The following is a 14,370-nucleotide window of genomic DNA, read 5'->3' on the forward strand; positions in this document are numbered from 1 at the left end:
ATATTTATACCATTACGAAGAAAAATGTTCATTTCCTGTATAGTTGTAGTAGGTGAGCTAATTTTGTTAGAGTAAAGCTATATAAAAGTTTGGACTCTCAGTTGCCTACCCCTCAGCCCCGTCAGCCATTTTGTGATTAATCTTTTTAATATATCGTGCCTACTCTTTAAACCAACGTTGTTTTGCTAACCATATAGCGTCGTTCGAACATAAATGTAATACCACAATATTCTATAACATTAATAGTCTTTTTACGTATGTTTTTCATTAAAGTAATTACTTATTATGAAGGATGCGTACGGATGGATGGGCGCCTGAAGCAGCATTAAGTGGAGGTCAAGGTAAATGTTGTTCCTGTTGTAGTTTTACCCCCTGACAGTAGAGGTCGCTGCCCCCGCCACTGTCAACGTCCTCACTTCCGTTTTTAAAACAAAATGGGTGGCGCCAAACCGTGACAACAAAGCGGCAGTTGGTTTCTACGAACACCGACCAACTCGCGTTCGGATTTGTTTTGGAGTTCTTTTTCTTTTGCAATTCAGAAGCTTTAAACAAGACCGAGGGATGAGTTTGTTGTGAATAAACATGGCTGCAAAGTCGGACCAGCTACTGATAGTTGTTTCCATCTTGGAAGGTAAGAAAAAGCGGAGCGACCGGAGCAGTTTAGCTTAAACTGTTTTAAGTATTCAAAACATTTTTTTTGTCTCATTTTAGACTTAGTTTACGTACATGAGTCCTGTCGGCGACGAGGAACGACTAAGAAACTAATTCAATCAAACATAAAATCGTTTGTATGTCATTTGATGAACAGCCCGGGCACTTCACTACTTACAGTTTTCTTGTTGATAATTTAATAATTTATAATATATATATATATATACATATATATATACATATATATTAATAATTTTCTAATGACTTGTTGTACAAACTAATCTGTTTTTATTATTATTTAGTTTGAGACCTGATAGGAGTTGTTTTGTGTTTGTTTAGTTGCGTACGTAAATTCATTTCTTGAAGGAGACATTTCTAAGGTTATGACTATCGTTTTAATGTGTGTTTCCTTAATTTCTCCGGATTAACAAATCTCTTAACTATCTAGCTATCCCTAGCTAGCTAGCTAGCTATCCATCTTTTTGTCGATATTTAAGATGTCTGTCTTCCTCCAGGTCGTCATTTTCCTCCTCATCCTCGCCTCAGTCTAGTGGTGCAGGCCAGCTTCGATGGCGAGCAGCTCTCCACTGACCCGGTGGACCACAGGGAGCAGCCGTTGTTCAGCACCGAGCTGGCATGGGAACTGGACCGCAGGACGCTGCATCAACACAGGTCTACATTTTCCCCCTGACATCTAATGCTAACCTGTGGAAATGAAACTTAAAAAAAACAAACAAAAAAACAAAACAATGGCATTGTCTCCTCAGACTTCAAAGGACTCCTATCAAGCTCATGTGTTTTGCTGTCAACACTGTCAGCATGAAGAGAGAGAGCGTCGGCTACATCGTCCTGGACCTGCGGTCAGTGCAAGAGGGCAAACAGGTACATGTTTAATGCACTAGTAGTAGTGATGTGTCGTTCGCGAGTGATTCGTTCAAAATGAACGAATCTTTCACATGACTCGTGACTACTGACTCCCAAGTCATATGAAAGATTTGTTCATATTGAACTCACGAATCACTCACTGCGAACTAATCTTTCGCTGTGAACGAAGTTCAAGATTCGTTCACGACTCGTTCATTTTACTGTTCGAGAGTCAAAGATTCGGATCAATAAAAATAGTTGGTCTTCCCATCACTAACATTAGCACTAGTGATTAGCATCTTAAAATAGAATTACATCTATAGTTTTAATTATTAAAAAACAAAAAAATGTTGCGCTGGTAGCATTTATTAAATGTAATGGCTCTTGTTCCACCAGAACTCCTTCTGAAATCTACCGGTAGATCCTGATCTACTTATGAAATATGTTTTCTGTGTTTCCACACCAGGAGCCTCGTTGGTTCCCGCTGCTGAGCAGCAAATACACTAAACAGAAGCCCGCACTTCTTGTTGGAGTCTCACTGGAGAACGACAGCAAAGCCACGGAGCCCTCTCCCGACAGATTCAAGGCCAGGAAGGCTCCACCTCGACAAGGTCGGCTTCTCCTCCAGCGGTGGTTTCTATGTTTTTCTTGTTGTTGTTTTTTTTTTTCACTTTTATTGTACTTTACTTTTAAGGTCAAAACAAGTCATCAAATATCAGGTGATCACTTCCACAGTCGTACTTGTTGAATCTCTTCTCACTACAACTTCCTTCCAGGTTCTCCTGCTGTAACGGATCTACTTCCAGAAACTTTGGAGGCCGTACTGATCCCAGACCAGGGTTACCACCAGGTTGGACCTTCTGATCTCTGCAGTGACATGTTCATCTTGTCCGTCACCATTGCCTTTGCCTCCAAACTTGAACAGGTCTGATATTTATATATATATTTTTTTTTAATTATTACACAATTGCCAACCATCATTGTTTTAGAAATTTAAAAAAAAAAGGTTTTGAAATAATGTAATTTTTACAAAGTCTGGTTAATTTGTAATTTCAGTTCAAAAGTGTTATATTATATATTTGATATTTCCATGAGGCATTTCAGTGATAGCTAACAGCTAACAGTCAGGTCACACTGGTTTTCCCCATTCCTCACAGTTGATGCCCAGCACCACGAAGCTGTCCGCTGAAGGTTCGGATTTCTTCTTCTACTACTCGTTGCTGGGCAACGACATCACCAGCGAGCCTTTTCACAACCTGCTAAGTCCTGACTTTGAGCCGGAGCGCGCCTCCGTCCGCATCCGCAGCAGCAAACAGATCCTGCTGTCCTTCCTCTCTCACCAGCCCAGTTTACAGGTCAGGGCTCAGACGTCTAATGTGGCGTGATGTGTTACACCGCGTCGTTGTCTCCATCGTGTCATCACGTCAAAGGTCCTGCCGTGTCTGTCCCCCCCTCAGATCCACCTGTGCTGTGGGAACCACTCTCTGGGCAGCACTGACGTCTCTCTGTCGGCGCTCTCTGCTCTTCCTGTCCATCTGGAAAACAAGGCAGCGACGGTCGAGGGGGTGTTTGTGCTCAGACCTCCGACGCTAACCAAACGATGTTTACCGCTTCTGCCTGCCGACCTGCAGCCCACCATCAGCGTGGCGGTTGCGCTTAGAAGAGAGGGGGTCCCAGCACAGGTGAAGTACTGTTCACGACTATAGAACTTTAAATCCAGATTAAACTGATTTTTGTTTCCTGCGGCTAATAAACTGGACGAAACAAAAATAAAAGTGATGCATTGCGGGTTGTTTGTTGGGATATGTACAGCATTGTGTTCATGGCGATGGTGCTGATTGTATTTCTACAATGACCACATACTGGGCCACTATGATGTTTTGTCTGCACTGCACGTGGCCCCCGAGACACGATTTGAAAAGTCACTATTAATATATCAGTGATTTAAGATCTCATGTCAATCTTTCTTTTCAGATCTTGGGGAATAAAGATGTAGGCGGAGTCCAGGCAGAGTCCGTCCCTCCTCCTCCTACTACTGCCCCCTGTGGTCAGCAGGGCATCTCTCCAGTCCACAAACCTCCTGACTCCTCTACTCCAGTTCCTTATCCTCCCACTTACCCCCACACAGAGAGTGAGGCAGAGAGTTTACTGGAAGAACTTCATCGCTCTAAAGAACCAGGTGAATTTGACACGACGGGAAGTTTCAGGTCGGGAGTTTGGACGTCCACGGGACAACCGTTGACCCTGTCTGTGTCCATGTAACCAGCAGCAGATGCGGAGGCAGGAGATGAGGGTGGAGTGTCGTCGGTGAGTGTATCCGCTCCCAAAGTTTCCATTCCGCCATCGGCCCATCACTTCAGCTTCTCTCTGGACCTGCGGAGCCTGGGAGGCCTCGGCCTGACGCACGCCATCGCTGCTACACTCAGGTGAGAGACTTCACCTCACGTATGTCCACAAACATCCACCTGCTGCAAAATGGCCGCACGGAGGTAACAAAATGATAGAACAAAACTGTTTTTTACTTTAACAACTTGTTTTATTTGTAATGTTTCAAATAAATTTGCTAAACAGCTGGAGTGACATGATGTACTGCTCCAAACGTATACGTACATACATATACATACAGTATATACACGTATATATGTATATTCGTACATACAGTATATATAAATATATACCACATATATAGAAAAATATGTACTGTGTATAAATATATAATTCAAATAAAATAGCTAAACGACTGGAGTGACATGATGTACTGCTCCAAATGTATATACATACATATACATATATACACACATATATGTATATACGTACATACAGTATATATAAATATATACCACATATATAGAAAAATATATGTACTGTACTAGTAATTATTTTATAATTCTGAAATACATCTGTTTTCTTTAAACAAATTTTTTTTTATTAATAAATGTTGCAACAAATAGTCTTTTTCTAGTCTATGTTGTGCGGGCCACATGTTGAAGGTTTGCGGCTCGGAAGTAGCCCACGAACCACGGCTTTGAGAGGCCTGCTTTAAATAATACAACTCGAACAACAATTTTTTTCTGCAACAAGGGCTTTAACTAACAGGTACCGTATACTCACACGTTGAAGTAACGATACTCTGTATTTGTGTGTATTTTTTTTCAGGTATTCATATTCGTTCTTCGGCAGCGCTGCCCCCATCATGACCAACCCTCCGGTGGAGCTGCACAGGAACATGGAGGTGTCACTCCCTCAGTCCTACTGTGCCTTTGACTTTGCCACGTTACCGCAGCAACTGCACGACACCTTCCACAGGTAGGAACACACACCGACACATTTGCACCACCTAGTCACAGAGGGAGGGAAGCGCACGTTTGTTTGTCATCGGTGACATCCCAAAATAAAATAAAATCTTTGGTTAGTCAATGGTAAAAGAAGTTTTGTAAAGCAGTTCCCTCTTTGGGCACTAGGTGGAGCTGTAGGACCGTGTTCAGTGCAGTGTGTGAGAGCCGTGTGTTTGTGTAGAGTTCCCCTGGTGGTGGAGTTGTGGCACAGAGACTCTAACAGCAGGGACCAGCTGATTGGACGAGCTTCTGTGCAGCTGTCTCACCTGCTGAGCTCCGAGAAGAAACGAGTTCTGACGTCATCGGGAGAACAGAGCTGGAGACAAACGCACCAGGACAGAATACCTGTGTTCAGACCACAGCGGTAGGAGTTTGTTCTGAGTAACTGTCACCAAGGACAACGGTGGTATCTGTCTGTCTGTCTTTCTTTACCTGACGTGTCTCTGTCCTTCAGTCCGCCTCAGAAGGTCGCAGAGGTCACCTATGTGGCCACATTAGAAGACCTGGGTCTGATCAAAGCCAAAGAGGTTATTGTGACTGACTCTTCACAGGTGACTTATATGAATGATATATTTATACTAGTACATATATATTTCTATACGTACGTGTGTGTGTGTATATATGGCTATATATGTGTGTAAATATATATTTATATATGTATGTATATCTTTGTATTAATTTATGTATGTATATGTGTGTATATATGTATTTATATATGTATATGTGTATATATATATTTATATATGTGTATATTTATATATTTATATGTGTATATATATTGGTATATCTGTATATATATATATATTTATATGTACAGTATATGTGTATTTATATATGTACTGTATATGCTGTTTTTCTCTTGGGTCACATCATCAATGTCACTGCTATGCTGACGATGTTTTTTTCCTTTCTCTTAGATTGAATCTGTGGCCCCCGCACAACTGCCCTCTCACCCACTGTCACCCAAAGCCCCTGCCCTTTGCCACCCAGCTCCACTGCTGGGCCCCACAGCCCCCAGAGAGACCATGGAGTATCGAGCAGCCTTGGAGCTGGAGCTGTGGAAGGAGGAGCAGGTGGACCTGTTTGACGATCAGGTACAAACCATGGACACAGGACACTTTGACTGGAACTGTCGGCCCTCTGCTGGAGGAGGCGGTCTCTGCACCATAATGTTCACTGGGATTTATGATGCGTTATGATGATGACACGTGTTTTTATAGTTAAAGAAGAAGGAGCTGAGTCACATGCAGGCGTTGGCCGAGGAGTGGAAGAAGAGAGACAGAGAGAGAGAGGCTGTGGTCAGGAAGAAGGTGAATATCTGTCTGTCTGTCTATATATATTTATGTGTCTATACACATATACATATATACACAAATATATATAAATATATTTATATAAATATATTTATATATATTTGTGTATATATGTATATACATTTGTGTATATATATTTGTGTATATATGTATATACATTTGTGTATATATATTTGTGTATATATGTATATGTATATATGTATATGTATATATTTATATAAATATATACATATACATATACACAAATATATACATATAGATGTATATATACATATATATCTATGTATGTATGTTTATATTTTTATATATATTGCATTTTCTCAGTAGAAAGTAGACATTACTTATGTGGAATGATACATTTAAAACATTTTAATACAACAACAGTTGTATTAAAAACCAATGTATTATTATTATTATTATTACTGTTGTTCCTAATATCACCATTAATAATCATAATAATTGAAATTTGATTTATATAATGATTCAACTTCACGTTCCGACGTCACACAGTCTACTCGTCCGGCCTTAAACACACAGCTCCGACTGACCGACCGCCCGTCTCTCCCTCTGCAGGAGGTGGAGTTCAATCTGCTGGAGGAGCAACTTCAGAAGACTCTGTCGGATTTGGAGAAAAGGGAGAAACAGCTGGCGGAGGCTGAGCTCCAGGTCTGACCCTATGACCTAAAGAGTGGAGTGAGGGGGGGTTAATACTGACATGTAAAAAAAATAGATAGTAACAATGTACCAGCGGTGCTGCTAAAAGCACTCCCCCCCTATTAGCAGCTTTGACTCCCACCACAAATATGTGAGCGGCTCCTGTCCTTTAAATCTGAGGTCAGATCCCTCACTGTGATTGGTTCAGTCAGAACCCCAGGTACTCAACCCACAGCTGGTCCGTCTCTGTGTTTCATGGATGGGTTAGAAACAGAGAGTAATTCCCCCTCAGAGGACAGTGGTAAAGTACTAAAACACGTTAAAAAAAAAATCAAATTTCATCTGATGTTATTGGAAGCCGTGCTCCAATGAGAATCAGCCTTTACATTCACACCAAGCTGTCAGTAACAACACAGTCGTCAGTGCTGACTGTGGGTCAGTGCAACAATAAAACCACAGCCACAAAAAAAAAACCTCTGCAGAGAAATATATATATATACAGTGATTCACCAGAATGAAGTATTTATGTTGTCTGTGAGTACTTCTGAGTACTTCACTGTGGGGGTTTTTTTTGCGTCTGTGTGTCCAGACTCAGAGGTTACAGAAGGACCTGAGAGCGGAACACGAGCTTTCGCTGAGGGAGTTGAAGGAGAGCGGCAGGAGGCTGCAGCAGGAGTGTGACCAGCGGGTGGCGCTGGAGAGAGAAAAGGTTCGACTGATGGAGGAGGAGAGGAGCCGACTGCTGCAGCAGGTACGAAGCCCACCTTAACTCTCCCCCCCCCGGGGGCGGCGGAGGATCATGAATGGTGACTTTTAAAAAAACGTTGTCAAACATTTTGACGACGTGATTGGTTTGTCGTGGCGCAGATTTCAGACGGAGAGTTGCGGTACAAACAGCTGGAGAAGGAGTTCCAGGTCTACAGGGAACAGCAGAACATCAGGCCGGAGTTCAGACTGCAGTCAGAGGTCAACCTGCTGACCCTGGAGAAGGTGAACCACGGATGTTGAGTGGTACTGCTGAGTACTACAAGTATTTTCCAGACTATAAGTCGCTCTTTTGTTTTATCCTTTGTCTGGATTTGCGACCTATATATTAAAATATATAATTTGACATTTCTGATTTTCCCATTAATAGCCGCTAGAGGGCACTCTAGGCTCGTGTACCAGTATCTGCTACTCCTGTACCACTGAAAATTCACACGTTTGTTATTTTCCCACTGACGGCCGCTAGAGGGCACTCTAGGCTCGTGTACCAGTATCTGCTACTCCTGTACCACTGAAAATTCACACGTTTGTTATTTTCCCACTGACGGCCGCTAGAGGGCACTCTAGGCTGGCTAGTGCGACTTATACTCCGGAGCGACTTATAGTCCGGAAAATACGGTATATTTGATTAAACTGATAACAAATCGGCCTCTGAGAGTATAAAAACCTGTTATCCGATAACTATAAGTAAAAATGTTGTCGTGTTTGTTAAGGTGGAACTGGAGAGGAAGCTGGAGTCCACCTCCAAGTCCAAGCTCCACTACAAGCAGCAGTGGGGACGAGCCCTGAAAGAACTGGCCCGCTTTAAACAGGTACGACTCTTATACATGAGTACATGTATACATGTGTACGGTACATACCTTATTAGGAGTGTGTATTAGCTAGAATCTCGTGATACGATATGTATCACGACACAAGGGCAGCTATATATATTGCGATATATTGCAATACTATAGACATGGCGATATATTGAGGTTTTTTTAAACCAAATTTTTTTGTGATATTTAAATGGCCATCGCACTGATTTGTGAAATCGTAAAAAACTTTCCGCATCATGTTGACACGAACCATCGGGAAAATTAACAAAAAAAAACCCAGATTGATGAACATCGTACAGTGGAGCAGAGCAGTTTCTTTTTGTCAGCGCAGGTTTTTAATCTCGTGCTGGAGATGAGCTGACAGTGACAGAACGTTTTAACAGCTCTGTTTAAAGGCAGAGTGAACTCTGCTGCCCCCTGTCAGCCCGCGATCCCGCATCGACGATAAAACATAGGAAGGAAAAACCTGTGAGAGTGACGTTTGTTATGACGAGACGGGATGTAGTGAACGAGAGGCCACACCTGAACACGGTGGTGTACGTTACTTATTACACACACACACACACGCACACACACTGACGGCTGTTATCACAGGGAGCCGCTGTGTGTGTGTGTGTGTGTGTGTGTGTGTGTGTTGATGGCTGACATGTGTTTTTGTTAAAGTGTAAAAACACTTCTCTGTCTCATTCTTACACACACATACACACAAACAAGACTAAGTGGGACTAATGTAAACACACACACACAGGGACTTCATTTGACACATGAATAACTGTTACTGACACCGACCAGCTGGTTACATCCTTTTTTTTTTTTTTTCTTCGTCCTCTTCCTTGTCCTCGTCCGTCTCCGCCGACGTCTCCTCTTTGTCGGTTCTTTCAGGCCTCAACAGTGAAATTGTACAGAGTACCCAAAGATTAAAGTTTACTTCAGACCTACCAAATACTTCACACCTAGGGTCTAGGTCATAGGTGTCAAACTCAAGGCCCGGGGGCCAAATGCGGCCCGCCAAGTCCTTTTGTGTGGCCCGCGGGAGCTCAAATAGCATTTAGTAAAGTCCATGCAGCAGAGTTTCTTAACCTGAGAACTCTTTTAGACTCTATTCCGTTTGTGTCTGAATGACTGACATATTATTTTAAAATATTGTCAGATTATCTTTAAATAAAGAAAGTAAATTGATTAGACAGGATTTTAGTTTGAATGAAGTAAATTAGTAAAAAATTAAACAAATTTTTTCAGTGTGTCCCACTGTTGCCCAGTACCAAATGACCTGGGGTTGGGGACCACTGAACTATGCAATCTTCCAGTTACAACTGGCCCTTCAAGGGGAACTGTTTTGCCGATGTGGCCCCCCGTGAAAATGAGTTTGACACCTCTGGTCTAGGTTTTCATTATCCTCCCAAAAAAGCTTGGTTACGCTAACTGTAGTCAACCCTCTGCCTCGCTTCTCACTTGGAGCTGTGCGTCTTTTGAGCTGCAACACTGCCCCCTAGTGTGGTTTCATTAAAGTTTAATCTTCATAATCACGTTACTTGGTGATTCAAGGATAAAAGTGGTCGTCTTTACTCAGTAACTCGTTCTTTCAGCTATTTTTTTTTTGTCCCTTATCTCCTCTTTTCTTTCGGGCTTTTGAGCTGCTCCCTCCGCCGCCCCCCAGTCTCGCCCCGTCTCCTCCCCCCGTCTCCTCTCTAAGTGCCACATCACTGTTAAGAAAACACAGTGTGATTTATGCAGCTCTAAGGGGGTTTGGAACAAAGTGTCACCACTTGTCTATTAATCATCCCCGGGACTGCATTAAGCAATAAGCCATTTAGCGCTAACCGTTCAGACGTCACACACTCTCGCTTTTATAAAATATCAGTTTTGTGTTTACACAACCATCCGTCTTTTTCCGTTGCGGCGTTTTTTTTTAAAGCCGGCGCTTGTTTAGCTTTCCCGGGCCTCTCTGCGCCTATTTATTCTCTCCTCTCAGCGCTTCGCATGGCGGACTGTTTACCTCATGTTGGATCATAAAAATTCTTGTCGGAGGAATGATGTGCTTTTCAACCCCAAACGGCACGCAGGGAGGCAGAGTGAGAATTAATATCCCCAGGCAGCGGCGCAGTATTAGATCAGAGTCTCGGGCCGCTGTGTTCCCGAGTTCAAATATTTGGACAAGGAGCTCGGGTCTTTCTTTTTTTTTTCCCCTTTCAAAGCAAAAATATTGAGACAAAGACATTAAACTTGCCGCAAGTGCTGAAATCTGGTTGACCGCCCTTCGGTGACGTAGTCGGAAAGACCTATGTACGATATCCAAAAAGCTCAGGTTGTTAGCGTTAGCTCTGATGTCTGTATCAGGACTGTCGTTGCTAACGTTAGCTCTGGTGTCTGTACCAGGACTGTTGAAGCTAACGTTAGCTCTGGTGTCTGTACCAGGACTGTTGAAGCTAACGTTAGCTCTGGTGTCTGTACCAGGACTGTTGAAGCTAACGTTAGCTCTGGTGTCTGTACCAGGACTGTTGAAGCTAACGTTAGCTCTGGTGTCTGTACCAGGACTGTTGTTGCTAACGTTAGCTCTGGTGTCTGTACCAGGACTGTTGTAGCTAACGTTAGGTCTGGTGTCTGTGCCAGGACTGTTGTAGCTATCGTTAGCTGAAATCTGGTTGCACTGGGGCATTTTTATTTTTATAGTTTTTGTAAAGATTGAAAAATAAAACCCCACAGAAAGTATGCGACTGATGTCGTTGTACGTACTGTGAACTTCACAGCAGCGGAGAAGTTAGGATTGTTCTACTTCTCTCTGAATTCTTTGTACTGCTAAAAGTACTGTCGCTAACACGACAAGTCGTTTCCTTCACTTGGGCCATAGGGAGTTTCCATGTCCTCCCTGTGCGTCTCTGCTGTGTCCAGACCATGTGTCCAGATTGTGACCTCGTCTTCGTCCTCATCCAATGACTGCTAGGATTGGGTTCGATCACACAATCAACGTCTTTACAAAAATATACCGCGTATCCAGAGAACGTTGGTGTGTCATCGAGGAAAGGTAGAGAAAAAAATATCTGGCTGAATGTATTTTTACTACAACCGCGAGGTTGTGGAAGTTCACCTGGTATTTGACAAGTTCCACTTTCCCTCTCGTACCAGCGAAGGATTCGGTCCTGAACTCCTGGTCTCCCACGAAGCTGGCGGCGTGTTTGTACTAACGTGTCTGATGTAAGATGTCGGAGGGAGTTTCACTTTTTACTGCGCGTTCATTCCTGGAATTGAACCGAGCCCCAGTGGACTCGGAGTGTTTGTCCCGCATGGTCCGGGTCAGGAGTATCAGAGGATTTCACATACTATCACAGTAATTTTCAGAACTCTTTTCCCTGCCGCGTGTGAACTGTTTTTTTTAGTTTTTGTAAGTTGGAACGAAGAACGAATTTCATTGGAAGATTTGCCTGAAATATTTAGACTAGGGTTCGCCAACGTGGTATCCGGGGTCACCTGGTGGCCTACGTGGTATCCGGGGTCACCTGGTGGCCTACGTGGTATCCGGCGGCACCTGGTAGCCTACGTGGTACTTACTAAAAATAAAACGTCATCAACAAGAGGGTCAACAATGGTACCGTTACTGTGCTGTTTGAATCAGTTCCACTTGTAATGATATTCAAATGAGTGGAATAACGATGGTAAGAAGAGCGCCTACTACTGGATGATTCTTACTACGTTGATCAGGAAGTCTGTATCAAACACGTATCCTTGTTTTTTGACCCCTGATTTAGGGTATAATTTCTTTGAGTGATACGACTTGATACAACATATACCGTACGCGGCCTCGGTCGTTAGTATTCGGTGTACTGTAGTATTCTGTGTGCTGTAGTATTCGGTGTACTGTAGTATTCTGTGTACTGTAGTATTCTGTGTACTGTAGTATTCTTTGCACCGTTCACATTGAAGACCAGAAGTTCCGTCATTGTTTCAACTTATCGGATCGTGTGACTCGTGACTGGACGGGAGGGTTGAGTTGAGCTCACAGGAGCCGTAGAACTCATGACCTGGACGAATAGGAATCCTCCGAGACTCTGGCTGTGCCGTCCCGTTCGTCCGGCTTCTATCGCAGACGCACAGGCCGCATTCTTCGACCATGTTGCTGTATCTGTTATCTCCCGCTTATCGGCGTGAAAACGTACAGAGCAGCCCTGAACGCGCTGATGCTGAACACGCCGATGCCCCCCCCCGAGTTGGAAAACACTTAACCTCACTGCACTCCAACAGTACCTTATCTGAAGAACTCCACTCTGTACCAAAACAAAACTCCCGCGGTTTAACGATTTGACATCCAGCTCGTGACCTTCCGACCTCTCCGGTGCTTCCAGACATGAGGCGATTTCGGGTCAAACGATGGACATAAAGAAATATCGTGTTATTGCTTCAGTAGTTTTTGTCTCAGATCGGATGTGAGTGAAAAGGGAAACTGGTCATTCTGGACTGATTTCTTGGAGGACGGGAACGTTTGGTTCTGATTAAATGTTAAAAATGTTGCTGTTGCCAGATCATTTTCAGACCGCCCTTCGGTGACGTAGTCGGAAAGACCTATTTACGATATCCCAAAAAGCTCAGGTTGTTAGCGTTAGCTCTGGTGTCTGTACCAGGACTGTTGTAGCTAACGTTAGCACTGGTCTCTGTACCAAGACTGTTGTTGCTAACGTTAGCTCTGGTGTTTGTACCAAGACTATTGTTGCTAACGTTAGCTCTGGTGTCTGTACCAGGACTGTTGTAGCTAATGTTAGCTCTGGTACCTGTACCATTTTTTTTTTCAGAATTTGTCCTTCAAACCTTCCTCTGGACACGTGCGGGTTGTAGGGCTGCTCAGAAAAACTCCATCTGAGCTGAGAAAAGTGCGTCCACATGTGAGCGAGGACAGGAAAGTGTTTGTCTGAGCCGTCCTCCCGCGGCTGCTCTGTACTCCTGACCTCTGGAAGAACAGGCTGGTGATGGAAGGACATCACAGGGAACCTGTGGGGGCTAACGGGGGGGGAGTCATTTTTTGGTCATGACCCCGACTGGGTTTGAAACCTCCGTCGTTCCCATGTAGACGGTCCCTCTGCTGCTCACAGCTTGTGCACAGACTGCCGTAGTCCGACCTGTATGAGTTGGAGTTATTCAGTGGAGATGAAGGGCCGGACGTCATCAGACTCTGTCTCTGAACAGCATGTGACCTGTATCACAACATCAGAGCTTTTTTTTTATTATTATTATTATTATTTATTTGAAAAAGAGTTCACCAGGGAACTCTCTGTGGCCTCACTGTCGGTTCATTAAAAGCTAATCGTTGTTGTTGGGTTTAACTCTTAGCTCTGGTGTCTGTACCAGGACTGTTGTTGCTAATGTTAGTTCTGGTGTCTGTACCAGGACTGTTGTAGCTAATGTTAGTTCTGGTGTCTGTGCCAGGACTATTGTAACTAATGTTAGCTCTGGTGTCTGTACTAGGACTGTTGTAGCTAATGTTAGCTCAGGTGTCTGTACCAGGACTGTTGTAGCTAACATTAGCTGTAGTGTTTGTACCAGGACTGTTGTAGCTAATGTTAGCTCTGATGTCTGTACCAGGACTGTTGTTGCTAATGTTAGTTCTGGTGTCTGTACCAGGACTGCTGTAGCTAACATTAGCTGTAGTGTTTGTACCAGGACTGTTGTAGCTAACGTTAGCTGTGGTGTCTTTCCTAGGACTGTTGCTGTTAGCGTTAGCTCTGGTGTCTGTACCAGGACTGTCGTAGCTAACGTTAGCTCTGGTGTCTGTGCCAGGACTGTTGTAGCTAACGTTAGCTCTGGTGTCTGTAATAATCATACACTCATATTTAATCTAAAACATTCAAACATTCAACACTCGTTCCAGTTTTACTCCGTCCACCGAGGCCTCGCCTCAAACTGAGTCCCAGTTGAACCTTGTCTGCAGAAATGACCGAATTATCAGAGACTGCTGTGGGAATCACGACTGTAAAACGTCAACCT

General features: G+C 43.5%; 1 protein-coding gene across 1 annotated transcript in view; it reads left to right on the forward strand.

The window, feature by feature from the left end:
• The first annotated feature begins 426 nt into the window (after window positions 1-426).
• cep120 (centrosomal protein 120) overlaps window positions 427-14,370 on the forward strand; it is an 18,235-nt gene continuing 4,291 nt past the window's right edge. The window contains 19 exon segments of the mRNA XM_017042833.2: window positions 427-631; window positions 1,167-1,323; window positions 1,419-1,533; window positions 1,982-2,126; window positions 2,292-2,440; window positions 2,673-2,870; window positions 2,973-3,197; window positions 3,490-3,694; window positions 3,782-3,941; window positions 4,672-4,821; window positions 5,032-5,214; window positions 5,305-5,408; window positions 5,804-5,840; window positions 5,842-5,944; window positions 6,071-6,160; window positions 6,737-6,829; window positions 7,407-7,568; window positions 7,685-7,807; window positions 8,296-8,394. Coding sequence (XP_016898322.1) covers window positions 583-631; window positions 1,167-1,323; window positions 1,419-1,533; window positions 1,982-2,126; window positions 2,292-2,440; window positions 2,673-2,870; window positions 2,973-3,197; window positions 3,490-3,694; window positions 3,782-3,941; window positions 4,672-4,821; window positions 5,032-5,214; window positions 5,305-5,408; window positions 5,804-5,840; window positions 5,842-5,944; window positions 6,071-6,160; window positions 6,737-6,829; window positions 7,407-7,568; window positions 7,685-7,807; window positions 8,296-8,394 — 2,547 coding nt within the window. The 5' untranslated portion in view covers window positions 427-582.

Source organism: Cynoglossus semilaevis, chromosome Z, assembly GCF_000523025.1.
Source record: "Cynoglossus semilaevis isolate Cse_v1.0 chromosome Z, Cse_v1.0, whole genome shotgun sequence".
Classification (NCBI taxonomy): domain Eukaryota; kingdom Metazoa; phylum Chordata; class Actinopteri; order Pleuronectiformes; family Cynoglossidae; genus Cynoglossus; species Cynoglossus semilaevis.